This window comes from Rhopalosiphum padi, chromosome 3 (genome assembly GCF_020882245.1).
Source record: "Rhopalosiphum padi isolate XX-2018 chromosome 3, ASM2088224v1, whole genome shotgun sequence".
Taxonomy (NCBI): domain Eukaryota; kingdom Metazoa; phylum Arthropoda; class Insecta; order Hemiptera; family Aphididae; genus Rhopalosiphum; species Rhopalosiphum padi.
Genome location: NC_083599.1, coordinates 13153359 through 13172593, shown reverse-complemented (window position 1 = coordinate 13172593; position 19235 = coordinate 13153359). Strand labels below are relative to the sequence as shown.

At 24.7% G+C, this 19235-nt stretch overlaps 1 protein-coding gene across 1 annotated transcript; it reads right to left on the bottom strand.

Annotated features, from left to right (window-relative positions):
* Nucleotides 1–2090: 2090 nt before the first annotated feature.
* On the bottom strand, nt 2091–11142 carry LOC132926946 (eIF-2-alpha kinase GCN2). Its single transcript, XM_060991371.1, has 23 exons — nt 10925–11142; nt 10659–10825; nt 9374–9509; nt 9158–9277; nt 8936–9072; nt 8578–8635; nt 8340–8474; nt 7895–8089; nt 7445–7572; nt 7183–7338; nt 6878–7072; nt 6681–6813; nt 6213–6379; nt 5947–6121; nt 5223–5607; nt 4978–5165; nt 4682–4909; nt 4455–4612; nt 4183–4399; nt 2941–3044; nt 2684–2888; nt 2414–2568; nt 2091–2346 (listed from the first exon to the last, which is right to left on the bottom strand). Exons 1-23 carry the CDS (start codon nt 10973–10975, stop codon nt 2217–2219), a joined length of 3723 nt encoding a protein of 1240 aa, XP_060847354.1. The 5' UTR covers nt 10976–11142; the 3' UTR covers nt 2091–2216.
* Nucleotides 11143–19235: the final 8093 nt, after the last annotated feature.

Sequence of the window (19235 nt, the reverse complement as noted above, 5' to 3'; positions counted from 1 at the left end):
CTACCTATATCAACTACAAAATTTCAATTTGTATAAAGTTAGACTTGAACAGAAAACTTAATTTTTTTCTTGTTTGTTTGAAGATAAATGAATTAATAAGTTTGTGATTAAAAGTACTCAGGTTATTTATCTTTACTTTTACAAACTTCTAAAAGTATTAAAAATATATAATCAATGTATACATTTGAATTATAAAAATAAGTAAGTATGTACCATTGTTTTTGTTGTATTGTTTCAACTTTAAATCTTTCATCTCTTTGAAAAACCTCACTATAATAACTGACATTCTTAATTTATGTTATTAATTCAAATGAAATCGAAACAACTGAAATTAATTTGTTCTACTTTGAGCCTGGACACTCATTCATGTCTGCCGACAGTTTTCATCATAAAATTGAGTTATCATTGAAAAAAACCGGTAAAGTATATGATTTTATGGACTTTGAACAATTCTGGCTAGATTTTCTTTGTGATATGGAAGCAGCAGATTTATACAATGACAACGAAAATTAAAAATGTAATATAATGATAAATATTATTTTAAAAATATCAGTCTGATTAAATTATTTTTAATTATTTTAAAAAATATTTTATAAATTGTTAGTTTAAAGTAAAAAGTACTTACTTGCTCAAAAGTGTTTGCAACTTATTTATTTACATAATAATATGTATATTATACCAAATGTATTAATAAGTTATTGGTTATTACTATTTACTGTGTGTTAATAATTACTTTTTAGATTTTTCCTTTAATTTTCCTTATAAAGTTATAATAATAATATAATAATTAATTTTAAAGAAAAAAACAGTATCTCCCTAGAAATGGATATACTGTAAATTTGTTTCTGATAGTACTTATCAAATAAGAAGTCCATTTTGATGGTCAAGAAATAAACTAAACTATTTAAAAACTCATAAAATCAATTCTATGATACCTATACAATTAGTATATAAACGTTTATTTTAGGATTGTATATTAATTATACTTGGTGCACGGATCAGTAATGTGTCTAAATCTGTTTAGTCAATTTCCCAACATTTTGCTTAGATGGAGTTTGCTTTTTCGCTTAGCACGGCAGAATAGGTATAGGAATCAGGATTCTGTAACTTAATTCTAACTTTCTAATAATTAAAATATGATTTTCTTGTAAATATAGGGACATATATGTACTTATAATTTCTTATTAATAATACATATAACCTACCCACTTTATTGTCTTTATACATATTTATGTATTTGTACTTATTTTAATTATAGTGAAGATACAATTTATAATCATGTTGTGAAAATATGCTTGTCCCTTGACCAATATATACAACATTCAATATATTCAATAATTTCAACTTTGTCTTTTATATTAATAAATAATATTTTGGTATGATGGACCATTGACAGGTCTTATTGTATAATAATATTTTTATGGTCTATGAAAAAATTATTTGAATTATGATAGTAAATTAATAAAAATAAAATATGTATAGACAAGAAAAATAATGTTGATTTACTAATTATTTAGTCACAGTAAAAATGATAAGAAACATGGACTGCTCATACTAGTTGATTATCAGGAATATATATTTAATTACATTATGAAGTAATTTAATAAACTAATAATTTATACATATTTAATCTTGATGGTGTTTCTTTTAACGGCAAATACTTCTTGTATTTTGGAAAGTACTAATTTTTTCTTTTTTACATAATTTAAAGTCATTAAATCTATTCCATTACAATTCTTATCGTTATTATTTTTGCAAGTTATTATGCATTTTTTATGATTGGTATACATTCTTTAACCTTGTTTGGAATTTTTCTAAAAATTTCGGTATATTACAGTTTTTATTTACCAGTAAGTTATAAATTATAACTTAAATGTATTTAAAATATATATAAGCGGAGTCGAGTGGCACAATCACACATTGTTGGTAAGACACTTCCTGATCATCTAAAATTTTAAAAAGTTGGCAAAGATTTTCCCTGAATAGTATTATAATTGTTCTAGGAAAAAACCTTACAATCAGCCACAAGATCTTAGATTGATATCTATTAGAGATAAATGATAATATGAAACAAAATAAGAAATATAATATTTAAAAACGGTTTCCAACTATTATTAATTTAAAAAGTAAAAATTGTTTTCAACATGTATATACAGGTTTTTATTTTATACAAAACTTATTAAACAAATAATTCGTAGATTTGTTTTAGTAAATAATTAACAGATCAGTAACTTAAATATGTTTCCTCTTAATGTATAAAATATAAAAACAGTATCAGTACTTTTATGTTTTGTATTAACTATATAATTAAATACTTTATTCAAATCTTTTTTATGATGTGAAAATCTGAAAAACAACAATTCATAATAATTGCATGAGAAATTTAAACATATTTAAAAAAATAATTTTGTACCTTTTAATTAAAACAGAAATATCACTTTCTAAAGTTTCCAAGTCCATCAAAGAGCCTAATGCTTTTACTAGCTCTGCATCAACATTAAGTACGAGTATTTCAACACGCATTTTTGGAGACAACTTTTGTAAAATTTTTGAAACAGCATTTGAAATCTATATAAATTAAATGATATAAATAATTTTCTAGTAGATATATAGAAACACATTAGAAATTAGATACCTGATATTGGTAATATTATTTATAATCAATGTTAATAATAATAGGTACCTGACTCTCATAACGACGTTTGACAGATGTGACCAATTTTTCTTCAGTCAAAAAAATTATATTTATAAATTGGTTTTCATTAATAGATCGTGATTCATTTTTGACAATATTAGTCTGAGGTATGGTTGTAGTTAAACTATTTTGTCTATTTTTACGCCGCATAGATTCTATAAATTCAGTTACAGTCATTGTTTTATCCTGAAATCTATAATATATAATACAGTATAAATGTTAAAACTTTAGTTTATTTTACTAACTTATCTTCCATTAACCGTCTTAATATTACTGACTTGGACTCTTTTAACATGACAATATTTTTCACATACAAATCAGAGCAATAATCTTGAATTTGTTCCAAAGTCTGCAAAAATTATTAATAAAGTATTTTATTTAATATGTTATATTTTAATAAAACACAATAGTTAATTTAAGGTAAATTTACATATTTAATAAAAATAAAAAAATCTTATCGTTCAACATTTACGTTAGAGAGTCAACTATATTATCTGACACTTTTTATTTTAATTTTATTTATTCAATGGTATATGATCAAAACATAATAATAATAATATAATATATTTATAAGATTATAATAATAATGATAAATTATATTATATGTGTATTATGTTATACTTTTACACAGAATAAGTTAAAAAAACAACTATAACAATTTAACATAAATGTACCACAGAAGAAAATTTGTTATATAACACCTGTTTTACAGCAATTACATTTATCTACTAATTTTAAGTGGGAAATAATATAACGTATAATTTTATAAAAAATAACTAGTAATAATAACAATAATAGTTTAACATAATTTATATACAACTGCCCAAGAGGCAGGTTTAAATAAATAAGTTTATCAAAAAAAGTCTTCTACGTTCATAAGAATATTTAGTAAGTAAATATTTAATAAAATTGTAAGAGATATTATATAAATAGAACAATTTTGTTTTTCTAAATAATATATTTGAAGTAATTTTAGAATTGATCAAAATAATAGAACTAATACTTCAAAATAAAATAATATGGTTCTATATATAATAGTTAATAAATATATTATTTATAAATATAAATATAATAATATAAATAATAGTTTCTGAAAAATCCGAATAGAAGTAATTAATTAAACATGTAAAAATTAAAATTTTCAGAAGATAGATTAAAATCACCAAGAAATATAAAAGCAAGCATTGAGAATGTATTCATTGACAAGGTTAAAAAATACTTTAGAATAATTCTTCTTTAGCGCTAAATGGAAAACAAATACAATGATTTGCTCAAGTCTCAGATTTATAAAAAATAATAGATTTTCAATGTTTTATAAATCTATATTTATGATTTTTAGAATCATTTGATTAAATCATTAATTGAAATAAATACTTCTCTTTATGTTTTAAACATGCCTGAATAAGAGCTCTGATCATATCTATATGTATAGAAAAATTATGAAAGCCTAGTTCATTAAATACAATTTTTAATTATGTTAGGTATACCTGTACTACATCAAAAACAAGTGTTTTAATTCCTATTGACCATAAGTCCTTGGCAATATTTAATTTTTCTTCAGTCATAGTTTTACTGCTATTTGATGAACATAATATTACATCTATTCCTGATGATTCTGTTTGAAACAATGCAGCCAGTTTATCCAATGAAAAACTAATACCTATTGCTGTTTGCTTTATATCATTTGACATATCTAAATTCCTCCTAAATTTATATAAAAATTAATAATAATTATTTAAAAATACTAAGTAAAAATTACCTAAATGAAGATATTAGCTTATCATAGCAACCGCCAGCTGCTAGTACATCATATTCTGTAATATTCTTCTTACTTTTATTATAATAGACAATTTCAAATATTAATCCTGAATAAAATTGCATAATGTTCATCAATCCAGGGACAATAACAACTGAAAACTAAAATACGGCTTCAATTAATTAACTTAATTAAATATACATAAGTAGTTATTTTATTTATTTATTTACTTTGATATTTAATGATTCAATATGTTTAATGACAGTTTCCAAATGATGCAGTGCTTCTCGCGAAAAAATTCCACATTTTGATTTGCGTACTGTTATCTTACGACATACTTCAATCATGTCAGTCAGCGTGTGTTCCATTGAAAAAAAGTTCATTGCTATATTAATTTGATGATTAGCAAATCCCAAAAGTTCTAACTCTTCAATTTGTTCTGGGGCCAAACTATTTTGCTGTACATTATTATATGAATAAAACCATTATCACATTTCAATAAAAATATAATATAAACAATGTTTACTTTGAATCTTGAAAAATAACTACAAATTTCTAAATGCCGAGCCCTTTCTATTCCAGAATACATCAATATTCCTTGAACCAATGACATATGATTTAGACGAATTACACAGTTATTAGGATTAAAATCTTTTAGTTTACTAAATATTTCTGCTGCAATTGATAATAATTCTGCTTCAGCTATTAGATCACCTTGAACAAATTAACAAACAATTAAACTGTTTATAAAATTATTTTTTGGTAACAAACCTTGTGATGTACTTATAATATCAAAGGCCGCCTCATAGAGTTCACGAGGATGAACTCCATAAACCCTTCTTTGACGGTAAACTCTGTCAATTGAGTATCGTTTCAAATTAGAAATTGTAGGATTGTGTGCTAAGAATCTAGCAAAGGGGATTCTAAGACTGTGAGGTATACATGTTAATCCACCCCACCTTGCCATCATAGTTACAGTATTTTCATTGATCATGGAATTCAATGCTGGCATTAACAATGGAGTGCACAACCAAACACCTCCATGAAGCTGAAATATTTCTTTTACTATGTCAATAATTTTATCTAATCGGCCATGATGAAGTACATTTTTTCCAGCTGTCATAGTAAATGTTATATCCTCTACAGTAGTCACTTTCTGCAAAATAATACAGAATTCAATATTAAAAACAAAGATTTTATATTTATAGACTTCAGCATTATTAAAAAAAAAATAATTAAAACAAATAGATTTCTTTTATTCATAATCTGTACAATATTTTTTGTTAATAAAAATTTACCATAAACTTAAAATATTGTGATACCTATTAATGTTTCTAAATATCACTTCAATAATGAAACATTCTCAATTGTTGTCAATTTTAATTTATATTCTTTACATACATCAATAAAACATTTTTTTTTTTTTTAATTTGAGTTATTGTTACAAATTATAGTAAATTATTACTGAAAATAATAATAAAAATTGTATATTTACTTGGTTAAAACACGAAGCAATAAGGTGTTTATAGTTTTTACTTTTTGAGTTGGAAAGAGTATTTCTGACCATTTCATGTAATTCTGTATCTTTCAATTTAGGAGGTGGTATATATTGGCTTTGTAATATGTCTGTTGAATTTGGTCGTTTGCACGGATCATGATTTAATAACCACCTATCCATTTTAATTATAAAAAATGAATATATGTCCTTTACAATATGATATACATTGATTACTATCTATAGATTATAACAATTTATTATACTTAATAATATGTTTTTGAGCAGGATCTCCAATTTTTAAAAATTCTGTAGGTAAAATACATTCATTCATTCTCAAATCAGTCAATACTTTTATCCTTTCCATGTCTGTTGAAAATTGTTTGTGACACATTTCAAAAAAAATTATGCCCAGACTATAAATATCAACTTTCTGAAAAATAAATAAGAAATATATTAAATTTTATGTTTAAAATTATATTATTAAATTATGAATCATAAATAATAATTTTGAATAGTAATTTTAATAAAATATAAAAATTAATAAATAATTATAAGATAATTACTAAATAAGTTTTATTGGAAGTAAAATCATACAATAAAATGTAACTTTAAAGACAATTTAAAACAATAATAATTTATCAAGCAAAATATTTGTAAAAAAAAAAGTTACATAAAAACCTTCATCTATAACCATATTATTTATGAGAATAAATTTAATATTAGTAACTTACTTCATTGTATATAGCTTTAGGACCTAAAATATTAAGTTCAGGCGCAACATACAAAGCTGTACCAATATTGCCAGTTTGAGATGTATCAACAAAGATATCTTGAATATTTGTTGAATCCACTTCAGGTATATGTCTTTTAAATCCATTTAAATACTATTATTAAGACTTTATTGTTAGATTTATAATAATGATGATACCTTTGAATTATAGTTGTAGCTAAACCAAAATCTCCGATTTTAACATGATCGTCAGAGTCAATGAATATATTAACAGGTTTTAAGTCTCTATGAATTATTCCTTGTTGATGAATGTATGAAAGTCCCTCAACAATTTCTCTTAATAGACGCCATACTCTTTTAGGCTCTTTATATAGACCATTGTCAACTGCATTACTAAATAAAATAAAATATTACAATTTTTAAATAATTAGACAATCATCATAGAATCATTAAATTTAAAAATTGGTTTTAAATACATAAGTGTAATTATTTATATTAAATACCGAAGTGTACTTTTTTCACAGAACTCCATTTGAATATACATAAACTGATCAACCTTATCTATTGAATCTTCATTTTCATTATTAATCCCTTGACTTGAGCTATCATAAATTGTACTTTCAGTGGAATTCAAATTAACTTTTCCAGAATCAGACGGACTGAATAACAATAATATAATTATAAATAATGAATAATAAACAGTTTAAATTAACTTAAGAAAAATGTGTTTTATTTTTAAAAATAATGACATTTATTTTTATTTACATAAATGCTATCCAATCGTCGTCTTCATCTGAACTACTCTCGCTATTATTTTCTTCAATTAAATTTGATAATCTCCAACCACAGCTGATGTCTTTTAAAGGCCAAATTTCAGCAGTTTTATTTTTTTTCTAGTAAAAACAACATTTTGTAAAATTAATTAAATAAACTCATTAAAAATAATTTATAAAACTAAAAATAATTAAAATTTAACAATAAAATTAATTCCCATTTTCTCTCTTTTTTTTAAATATTAAACAAAATAATAATCATTTTCAGTACCATAAATGCTAAATATTATTAAAAAAATCACAATTTAAATCACTTGACAGTAAAAAAAAAACAATATTTTTAATGTTTTTTTTCACATGACATAAATTAAAGTTAAAGTTTACAATTTAGATGTAAAATATATTAGTAATATATTAGATAAAGATATACTTATTTACTAACATTTTTTTGAGGTGTACCTTCTTGACTGACTTTAGCTGCTTCTATCCAAGAATTGAAATATCTGACAACGTTTTCATGGTTCAGACGTGATAAAAGTTTAACTTCTCTAGTGATTTTTTTATTGAGGTTTTTATTCTTCTCATTTAATTCAATACATTTTATAGCATATAGACAGTCATCAAGTTTATTTTTTACCTATTTATATAATTAATTAATTAATTAACATTATATAACAAATAAATATATTTAACTAAAAAGTTTTGAACTGTTTATCATAGTTGTATAAACTTAATTTTTATTAAATTTCAGTTTTAAATACATAATTTAGGTTAAATAGGTTTAAATTGTTCATATTTTATACAATTTTTCATACACAAATTATGAGAATATGTAACTAAGATTAATTAAGTGAAAATTATGAATTTAATTAGTAACATTATCAAACCTTAAGAACATCTCCAAATGCTCCTTTACCAAGCCAATCCAAAATAACAAATTCCTTATCAAGCCGAGATCTGGATGAAGTAAAATTATATTCAAAAATATGGTTATCATTCCAATTGCTATCATCTATTTGATCCTAAAAAATAAACAAATGTTGTTGTAATTATCATGGTTTATTTAAAACTCATTACTATAAAAAATACAAATAAAATAAATATATTGTTAAAAAGTTACATTACTTTTTGCTGAATATTTAATTTCAATGGTGAATTGGTATTTAATGAACATGAGAGTTCTCTGAAAAAATATGCAATGCTTTAGATTTTAATATACATAAAATATACAATAATATGCTTGTTACTTTATTATTATCAATAATATACAACAGAAACTATCAGTATTTTTTTTTTTTTTAACATTGTTTAAAAGTTAGTTGTTCTTTTATGTACATTAAAAATAATTCAACTACAATAATTTCTATCTTTAAATTATGTATAATAATATTGATTAAATCAATAATATCAATAATAATGTTTTAAAAAATATTATATTCATTATATACGTACATTTAGTAGCATTAGTGCCTATTTTACTTACTTCAAACTTAACTCATCTTCTTCATCTTCGTCATCTATAGTTTCAATAGTGTTATGTCTTGTTTTATTTTTATGCATTCGTAGTTCTTCTTTGAGAGCTTCTCTCTTTTTTGACATTTCATTGTGAATCAATTGTTTCTAAAAATAATATTTATTAAATTTTGAATTAATAGTTAAATGACAAATCATAAAAATTATAGCCAAAAATAACAAATGTAATTACAGTTAATTCAACTTCTTGCTTTTTAGTTTCTCTTTCTTCAAACTCTTTTTGTTGTTTCCTTGACATCATTTCTTCATAGAATGAAGCATATTGAGGTTTATTGTAAAGAGAGAGAAAATTCTAAATAAACAAATACATGTTTTAACTAATATTTTAGTGAGTTAAAATAATTTAGTACAAGCACTGATATTTTATGAATTATCTTATTTCAGTTACCTGAACTTGTTGGACGAGTTCAAATATCATTACTTCGCCAATTATTTTAGAAGCTAATTCATTTAATTGTTTTTCTAAATAAATAAGATAGTTCGCCGGTAAACCTTTAGCATTTTTAAGTTCTATCAATGGTATTCTACAATAAAAATCAATATATTAATTATAAAATATGTTTTATATTTAAAATCTTCTTAATTATTTTTATAGATTGTACTTTTGTACAAGGACACCTTTAAAAAATAAATTCTCAGGTGTAACATATAAAGAATAAAATTTAATTTAGTACTAATATTAACTTTTTCATTTCAAAATTTATTCTAAAATATTTTTTAAAACCACAGTGGGTCTGTTTCTACCAATTGGCCATTCTGCTTTGCTCGTAAAGAAATTCAGAGATAAAAGTTTATAGTAAAAATTAAAATATTGATTCAAAAACTGCTTGTATTGTTAGCATTATTAGATGTTAGTTATACTACTAACATTAATCTATCCTAATAAAATTATAACAATACTGTTCATAAATACAGATTTCAAAAAGTAAAAATGTTTACATTTTAATTAAACACGTGATTCATGTACTTTGTAATTGCAGATGATCGTTGAATATATGGGATTGATAGTTATTATTTATTTATTTTTATTTAAAATCATTTTGAGATTACTAGGCCTCATTGAGATAAACTTATACTTATCTAAATCATGGCCATATTTATAAAATAAATCATATATAATTTTTTAAAAAAGTAGAAATAATATCATAAGATTGTAGATAACAATATAGATAATAATATGATATAATTTTGTTTATGTATTAGTAACATCACATACACTCATTTACCACCGTAAGATATTATGTTTAATAGCAATGATGCGTTAGTTAAATAGTTATAAATTGAATTATAAATTTAAATCTCCACAAAATCTAACATCTTTTGACAGTCAGTTATTATTATTTAATAGTACTGCTGCTTATCGCTAAATAATTAAAAAACTAAAGTGATCTTTTATCTAATGCTTTATAATTAAATACCTCCAATATGACCCGCAAAGCATAACAATTGGCAAATGTTTGCCAAATACACAAATCACGTATAACTGGTTTTACAGAAGTATTATTAGTGAATAATTTTAATATATTTTTTAAGCTTATATATACTTTCATATTTAACTAAACATTTAATATTATGAAAAATATTTGTTTTATAAATTTCTTGAATTGAATGCACAATATTAATATGTTACAGGAAGTGGAAAGGTTTAATTTGCATAAGATATCTCAACTTACTCATTAGGATAATTGTCTAATGCCTTGACATGCAGTTCAACTAGAATGTTGTTTTGTTGTAAGTTTGTGAATCCTTCAGGCAAAACAGTAATAGTAACATCTAATGGTTTCCAAATATCAGTAGCTATACATTCATTGTTGTCCGTTAATTGATCATTGAAGATCGACTAGAGGTGATGAAAATTATTTTAAACATTGATCATTGTTCATTAATGTGTATTGTTTTTAAATGCAGATTATGACAACATCACAAAAGTAAAACTTACTTTTAACGCTTCTAATTCGTTCGTTTGTCGTTCTTGCAAAGTCTCTCCCATTGAATCGACCAGCTCATCGAAACTTTGTAGTTTGAATATGAATTTTGGGGGGAATGGACTTGGAAAAGTTCGTTCGTTTGAACGTCACATCGAAGCGTACCTAGAGGCTAGTACCTACGGGCTACAGTAAGTAAACAATCATCTAATATCTAACACGTGCAATCCTGTTATCATATGGTTTATCAGTTATCAGTTGCGTATTGTGCCTTACGCCGGTATCAGCACCACGATAAGATAATATACGAATATAATATGAATATATTATTATTATTTTATTTATATTTCGTAATTCGTGCATAATTAATAATTATATTGGCTAATATAGACAATATAGTCTAATCAGTAATCTCTAATAACAGGTAATGTCTAAACATCAGTGAAAAAATGGAACTACCACTAACTGTATGGACCACGATTATAGATAGTACGAAGAATAAAAGTTCTCTCCAAGAAAAATTATTAAAAGAAGTGGACAATTTTAAGCATTTGATACTTACAGTAGGTACCTACCTAATTACTCAGTAAAAAATTAAGCAATTAGATCTGTTTCTACGGTGGAGGTGGACACATTACAGTGTACCACGTCATTGTATAGATCAGTGGTCTTCAACCTTTTTGGACTCGCGACCCATGTAAGCTTTGTAAAAAAGCTAAAATTGCTTAATGTTTTGCAGTAGTACTATTAAAACTGAATACAATACAAACATTTTTAAACTGTATTTTTATTTATACATTTTCTAAGCTTAATAATTAAAAAAATATTTTTTTACCTTATATAATTTTATAAATTTAATTTTTATTTTATAAACAAGACTTATCGGGACCCAATTTTGAAGCTTACGTGACCCAAAAATGAGTCGCGATCCATCGGTTGAAGACCCCTGGTATAGATCACAGTAGCTAATAATGAACCTGTTATTTTAATTCAATTATATATTATTAAATCCACGCAGGGGCGGATCTGAAGCTTGGTTTAGGGGGTGGCGAATAGGAATATTTATGAGTGATAAATAATTATATAAAACACAATGAATACTTAACCGTAATTTCAGAAATTTAATGAAAAAGAAGTACAACGCTTATACTCACTGAAGGTTTATCTTTACTTATAATTATAAGTACCTACTACCTATATAAAAATTTATTATTCATAAATATTTATTACAATAATAATTTAACATTTCTTTTTTTTTCATTTGCAAATCTATTAATAACGTCTTCTATATTTACAATAATATCTTTATGTGTGTGCAATAATGCCAAGCCAGTCAGTCTACTTTCACCCATTCGTGATCTTAACCATGTTTTTAATCTAAAAAGTAATAACAATAGAAATAAGCAAACATGCAAAGCATTTTGGAATTTGGATGCAAACGTTTTTATCCTAATATTAAAAAGCAAAATTTTATTTTTATCATTAAAATTTAAGTATTTTAACTATAATTAAAATCATATTTAATTATTAATTGATTAATGATAAACATAAAACAATAAATAATTAACAATTATCCAAAGCATATAATTCAGTGTGTAATAAATAGGGCTGTATGATTATATTATTAAAAAACTAATAAACATGCATTTATGCTTAAAAAATTGATCAAAATGCTCTAAATTCAATGCTTAAGGATGCCATTAAATAAAAAATTACAAATTGTATTGATGTTCATATTAGACCTTTAATGAGTACCAAATTAGAAGGGTTATACTAAAACAATTTTTAAAAAGAAAGGGGGTTCTGTCCCCAAATATATGCTCCAGAGTCAAGCACTGCCCTGTCTAGGATATATATTACATTGTCAAAGTATGTTTTATCTATAGGCATTTCATGTTAAGACTTGATAAATGTTCTCAAAACCGTGAAAATTTAAAATTATTTTATTGTTGAAAATTCGTAAAAAAAATGTATTTCTTAGTTTTTAAAATTGAATAAAAGATTCCTCGTAAGTTTTATTTCCTATAATAAAAAAAAGTTAGCTGGAAAGTAATATAAATTGTTTATGAGCGTTCGAAGCTCAAATTTTTATATTTTTCCTTTTATGATTTTTGTTATTTTGTTGTAATTTAAAAACAAATAAACGTTGATAATTAAAAATTTCAACAAATATTTATACTATCAATTCATACATATAATAATATTACTAATATTGTTTTATAAAATATTCCAAATATTTTTATAGTTTTTGAGGTATTTATAAACAACTGAAAATTTTATTTTTTATTTCTTTAGGCGTTAACAAAATATTTTCCGCTGTGTGAAAAGCTTAAAAATGTAATATTAAGAGGATGGTCAGCCGTCAGCGCACTATTTGTTTTCACTCTCTGACCCACACGCAACATGGTACACTTTACATTCACAATAATAACTATAACCATATTAATTTCTCAAGTTAGAGTAAAATGACCTCTTATAAAATTCAAAGTTAAGAACATTATCTTAGGCATCTCATGAGCGTTTTATTATATTTTAATTTTAAAACAAGTTATGCGTATTTTAAAACTGTAAATTGTTTATATATCCTAAAAATCTCATAACTCGCTTTAAAATTTAAATTTAAAATATAATAAAAATAAAACGCTTATGAGATGCTTTAGGTAATGTTCTTAACTCTGAATTTTATAATAGGTTATTTCACTCTAATTTGAGAAATTAATATGGTTATAGTCATTATTATGATCGTAATATTTGCTAATTTGCTCGTGGATTAGAAAGAGATAACAAATATTACGCTGACATCCTCTTAAGTTCTTTATAAATTATTATTGTAGTTATTTTAAAACATTAAAGACACACATGCACACAATTTTTCTATTAAACATTTGCAGAAGTTAAAATCTTCAAAAAATTCTTCAATATCACAAAAATTTGTAAACTTTTGTGATCAACTTAAAATAATCAATTGTTATAACTATAAGATTTGAATAATTAATACAAAGACTAATCTACCATGAAATATAATACTTAGTGATACTGATAGGTATAGACTATCTCTGCTCAAAATCGTTTATCGTATACAACGATATACCATGTGTTGAGTGAAATAGATTAATGAAGTACCTAATCCAGACACGATGTTAAATTAATGAACTAATTTTAATACTTCGAGTTTTCGAATAATTATGTACTAAAATGCACTACGTATAGAGGCCATGGATCGCTTTTTTCGACTGTCTTATAAATACTTATAATCATAATTCATAATACTAGTATAACTATAATTAATACGTATGATATTATGATCTGCGGATCTACCACACCCGTGTCCCGTGGTTGTAATGTCATCTCCGCATATTTTATGCTACCTTATAAACATAAAACTATACTTAAATTACAGTGTATGAAATCTTATGTAATTGATTAGATTGAATGTATTGTTTACTTTTAACACCGTGATGTGGTCAGTGGTCCATTCGACACCTATATTATATAGTAAAGCGCTACCGTCTCATATGCCCACATTTTTTGGTGAGCATAACTCATTTGGGCGCAGTTTAAAAGATTACCTGAAAATTGTTAACACGTTTGGCCCGTTTGGTGCATTTATGAAAACATCTTTGGGCACAACATTGGATATTGATAATATTGTAACTAGTAATTGATAGTCATTAAAAAAAAAATAACTAATGAATTAAAAATAGAAACTGAAAAAAAACAAATGTTTGTTGGGAAATTTATTAAGTTGAAAAAAATATATTAAATTAGATAAAAAAAAATTAATCAATCCATGGAAAATATCATAATATACATTAATATTAATAATAAATAATAAACTAGTAATATACAAAATTAAATAAAAATATAAATAAATCTTTAAATATTTTTGGAGGACTGTTGAGCCAACTTCTTCGCGGTGTTTAATAGGCTCAGATTTAGTATAATATACTAATAAGTAATAAGTAATAATATATGCAAGAAAATATATGGCCCAAACGTGCTATTATGAAGGGAAATATTATGTCTAAAAGTTTTATGAATTTACGTCCTGAAGTGTTCTGTTTTAGGCAAATGCGGCTTAACGTATTCCTCTCTTTTTTTTAATAGTTTTTACATGTATTTTGAAAAGTACTGGAAATCGTTTACTTCTGACCCTTCAAAGTACCGATTAGATTTAATTTTCTATCAGAAATCACCCTCAAAGTGGACAATTTATGCACAACTCATCACAACATTTTATTTTTATTATTGAGGTACCTACTTTCGTATTAAGATGTATAAGAGAATAAGGGGGAGGACTAAGGGGCGTTGTATCAAATTGTTTAGCTTTAATATCGAGCAATCAAAATTTGATGAAACATCGTGATTGACGGTGTCAAGCATCTATAATTAATTTTGGGATGACGGAGCCACTAAAATTATAGTTTCACTGGTTCATGGAAAACCTGTGAACGTCATTGTTGTCTACTGCTATAATGAAAACTGAACTTACAAGTGACTGAAACTGGTGGAAAGACCCGCAAACTCTAAAGTAATTACGGTAAATATATTCTAAGTATTTTCTATTTCTATTATATTGTAGGTGGGTGCTGTGCGCCATATAAAATTATATGGTGTAGTAATATTATAATTAAAATGTAATAATTTATATTCATTAATTTTATAATTATTGTTGTTACTCATCGTTTTCGAATCCGTCATCATGTTTTCATCATAAATGCATTATTATGAACTTCATGTATTTTTAGTCTTTGATTAAACAATTAACATCAGTTCACCCGACCTATTAATAGAAAATTCTACGTTTTTCGAAAAAAGTTAATTATTAACATAATTTATTTAATGAACTATTTTTGTAACAATAATAATTAATATTAATACTTTGATGTTTACATGGTTTAAAACATTGAAAATTGAAATTTAACGAATTAAAATTTATATATAAATATGTATATGGCATGACATAATTTACCAAAATGATTCGATTATATAGGTAAATTATGTAAAAAATGACATTTTAAACTCAAATGTACATCTTTCACCGGCCATTGATGTCATTTACCAAAACTGGTGGTAAATTTTGATAAATCTCAAATAATACCTACACTGATTGTTTTTGAAATTATGAAATAAATTTGAATGAAATGAAAGTTTTTTAATTATAATATGGGCACAGGCAATGCATTTGTTATTATGTTACATTTATCACAGTCTACTAATTCAATTTTTTCTTCATATTCGCTAACATTGATACTATATTCATTTAATACACTATCTGAAGCCATACTTGGTTGAAAACTTTCAAACTGACTAGAAAACTGCTTCAGTACCTAACAAAATACTTTCCGTTGTACTCCTGCCAACTCGCAAATGGTTTCTAAATCGCCTTTAGGAAATATATTAATCGAATTAATTGATGAAAAAGTATTAGGGCCCAACCAATGACAATCTTTGAGAAGTCCTTAGTCAACACGTACCTATAACAGTGGCGTGGTACGGGTGGATCAGGGTGTCATATCCCCTTTTGGAGTTTTTTGTAATGATATATTATCTACAAGAAAAAAAAATTTAGGGTCTGTGACAAGTCAAAAATGAATATCTCCTCCTTTCAAAAAAGCTGAGCACGCCACTGACTTATAACCTATAGTTTATATATACATATATATTATAATGTAGTTCTTACTTTACTACTTAATTTCGATATAGTAGTTATGTTAATAATTAAATAAAATATTGATCAAACCTATTGTACGCTCGGTCGCTTGTACGGAGGCTCAGCATATTTTAAGTTCCCCTAATTATTAACTAAAAAAAAAGCCTAGCCAGGCCGATACTGTACCTACCTATATAATAAACTCATTTTTAACAATACCAATGATTATAATCATTGTCGGTCCTATGTCTGTAAGTACGTTGAAGGGAAATAAGTGTTTAAAAAATATTTAAATTAAGTTTATTTTTCGAAGATTTTTGTTGATACATTCTTGTTTGATCCGAGTGCAGTTCAACCATTATCTTTTTAGTTTTCACACAAATTAAAATCGTTTATTTAATTTTGGTAAAAGATGCGATTTGACTATGCGGCATACACTTGCTCAGTTGCTCATCACCTACCCGCTAAGCTCATGCTGACCTCTCTGGAAGCGTCCCCTTGTAACATAAGTTCATCCCTTTATATGTCTTGAAGTTTAAAATATTTAAAAATGTGTTTATTTGAGTTCAAGATTAAGATATTTAAAATTTTACTGAACTCTATTTTGTTGTATATTAAATAAAGTATATTTAAAAGTTTCTAGGTTGGAGTGTATCAATAAATAAATTGATTTTTTCGATAAGAAATAATTTAAATAATTATAAAATATTCTTATTATTATCTGACTGTATAATGTTTTGCATATTTTTAATTAATTTTCAAAACTATTGTAGGTATATTAATAGTTACTATAATAAATAAAATTGATTTAGATTCAATAATATATGATATTATAAGCGGGGTGTTGCCGGTTACCGCTAAAAATGAACTTTCCATTTTTCGCCAAATTAGAAAAAACGTCATTCCTTTTCCCCCAGTTATAAATTAATAAATTATAGAATCTTTAAGAAGACGCCATACCCGAATGTGTTGTCTTTGTCTTATTAACGCACATCATAACAAATTTTCATTTAGCAGAATACATTTTGTGATGTTAGTTTTAATATTAGAGTAACTTTACCTATTATCAAATTTAAATGTAAAAATATTATCTAGACAATGACTTATGCTTTTAATGATATTATTATTTTAAAGTGATCGAGTTACAGCTATATGAAATATAACAACTTTAAAATGTTAATAACTCACTTTAAAATGATATTATCAATAAAATCATATGTCATTGTCTAGACAATATTCTTACCTTTAAATTTGATAATAGGTAAATTTGCTCTAATATTAAAGCTAACATCACAAAATGTATTCTGCTGAACGAAAATTTGTTAAGATGTACGTTAGTAAGACTGCAGAGACAATACATGCGGCCGGTATGGCGTCCTTTTAAGTTTAGGAACTCTTACGTAAAGATTTAATAATATTATATTTTTTAGTTACTATTATGTGATTTCAATTTCAACCAATAATTAATCAAGCTTTGATACATTGTTATCAAAATTATGCAAATATAACACTGTATTCAATAAATAAGTAAATACAATAATAATTTTACACAATATTTTTATATTATTTTTATTTTTATTTATATAGGTAACTACAACTAAATGTAAGTGATTTATTACTTTTGAATAATTAGATTTAAATTAGTGATTACTCTAACAAAATTAATTAATTTCATAGGAATAAAATGTTTTTTCGAAAGACTAATTTTGTTGGTATTTCTTCATAAATTTTGTTTTAATTTTTTTTAATAATTTAAAAAATATCTTTATAATTTTTTTGTACTTATATAATAACTTTAAAAAAATCGTGCGTATGATTTAAATAGTTGTAGGTGTACAATATTATTATTTAACTATATATAGTGTATACCTATAGTCACTAATCACTATACTTTTATAGCCTATACGGTTATACACATAATAAAGTTACTAAAAAATATAATATTATTAAATCTTTATGTAAGGGTACCTATACACTTTAAAATCCTATTATTTATAGCTAGCGGAAAGTTCATTTTTGGTGTAACACTCTATAAACGAGAATATTTTAAGCATTTATGTTTAAAACTAGATATTTACCTTCTAATATGATCACAAAATTTAAAAGCTGCTGCTAAAGCCAAATTATGTTGTGACCGCATTGAGCTTGATCTAGAAGGAATATGTATCAATTACTAACAGATAAACCTAAAGTATTTCTAATTATTCTTTTGCTATTTATTTTTTATATTTTAAATATCTATATCCCTTAAGAGGTTAGGCTTAAGAGGGCGTCACATCCTTTTGTGTTGTCTCCGTCTTACAAATACGTAACATAGCAAATTTACATTCAGCAGATCACGTTTAGCTCTGTTAGTTTAAAAATCAGAGTGAATCGATCTATTATGAAACTTGATGGTAACGACATTATCCGTGTTTATATGTTGGTTTTTTACGATAGATAGTTTAATTTTTTAGCAAGCTATGCGTATACAGTCAACTCGCGATATAACGAATTTATAGGGACCGAGGAAAAAGTTCGGTATATCGAAAGTTTGTTATATCGAGATTTTCGTTATAACGAGCTTCGTTATATCGCGAGTTGACTGTATAATAAAGCGTAAATTAAAAATGATCATAACTCACTTAAAAACTGAATAATCGGAAAAAACTACCACACAAACACAGATAATG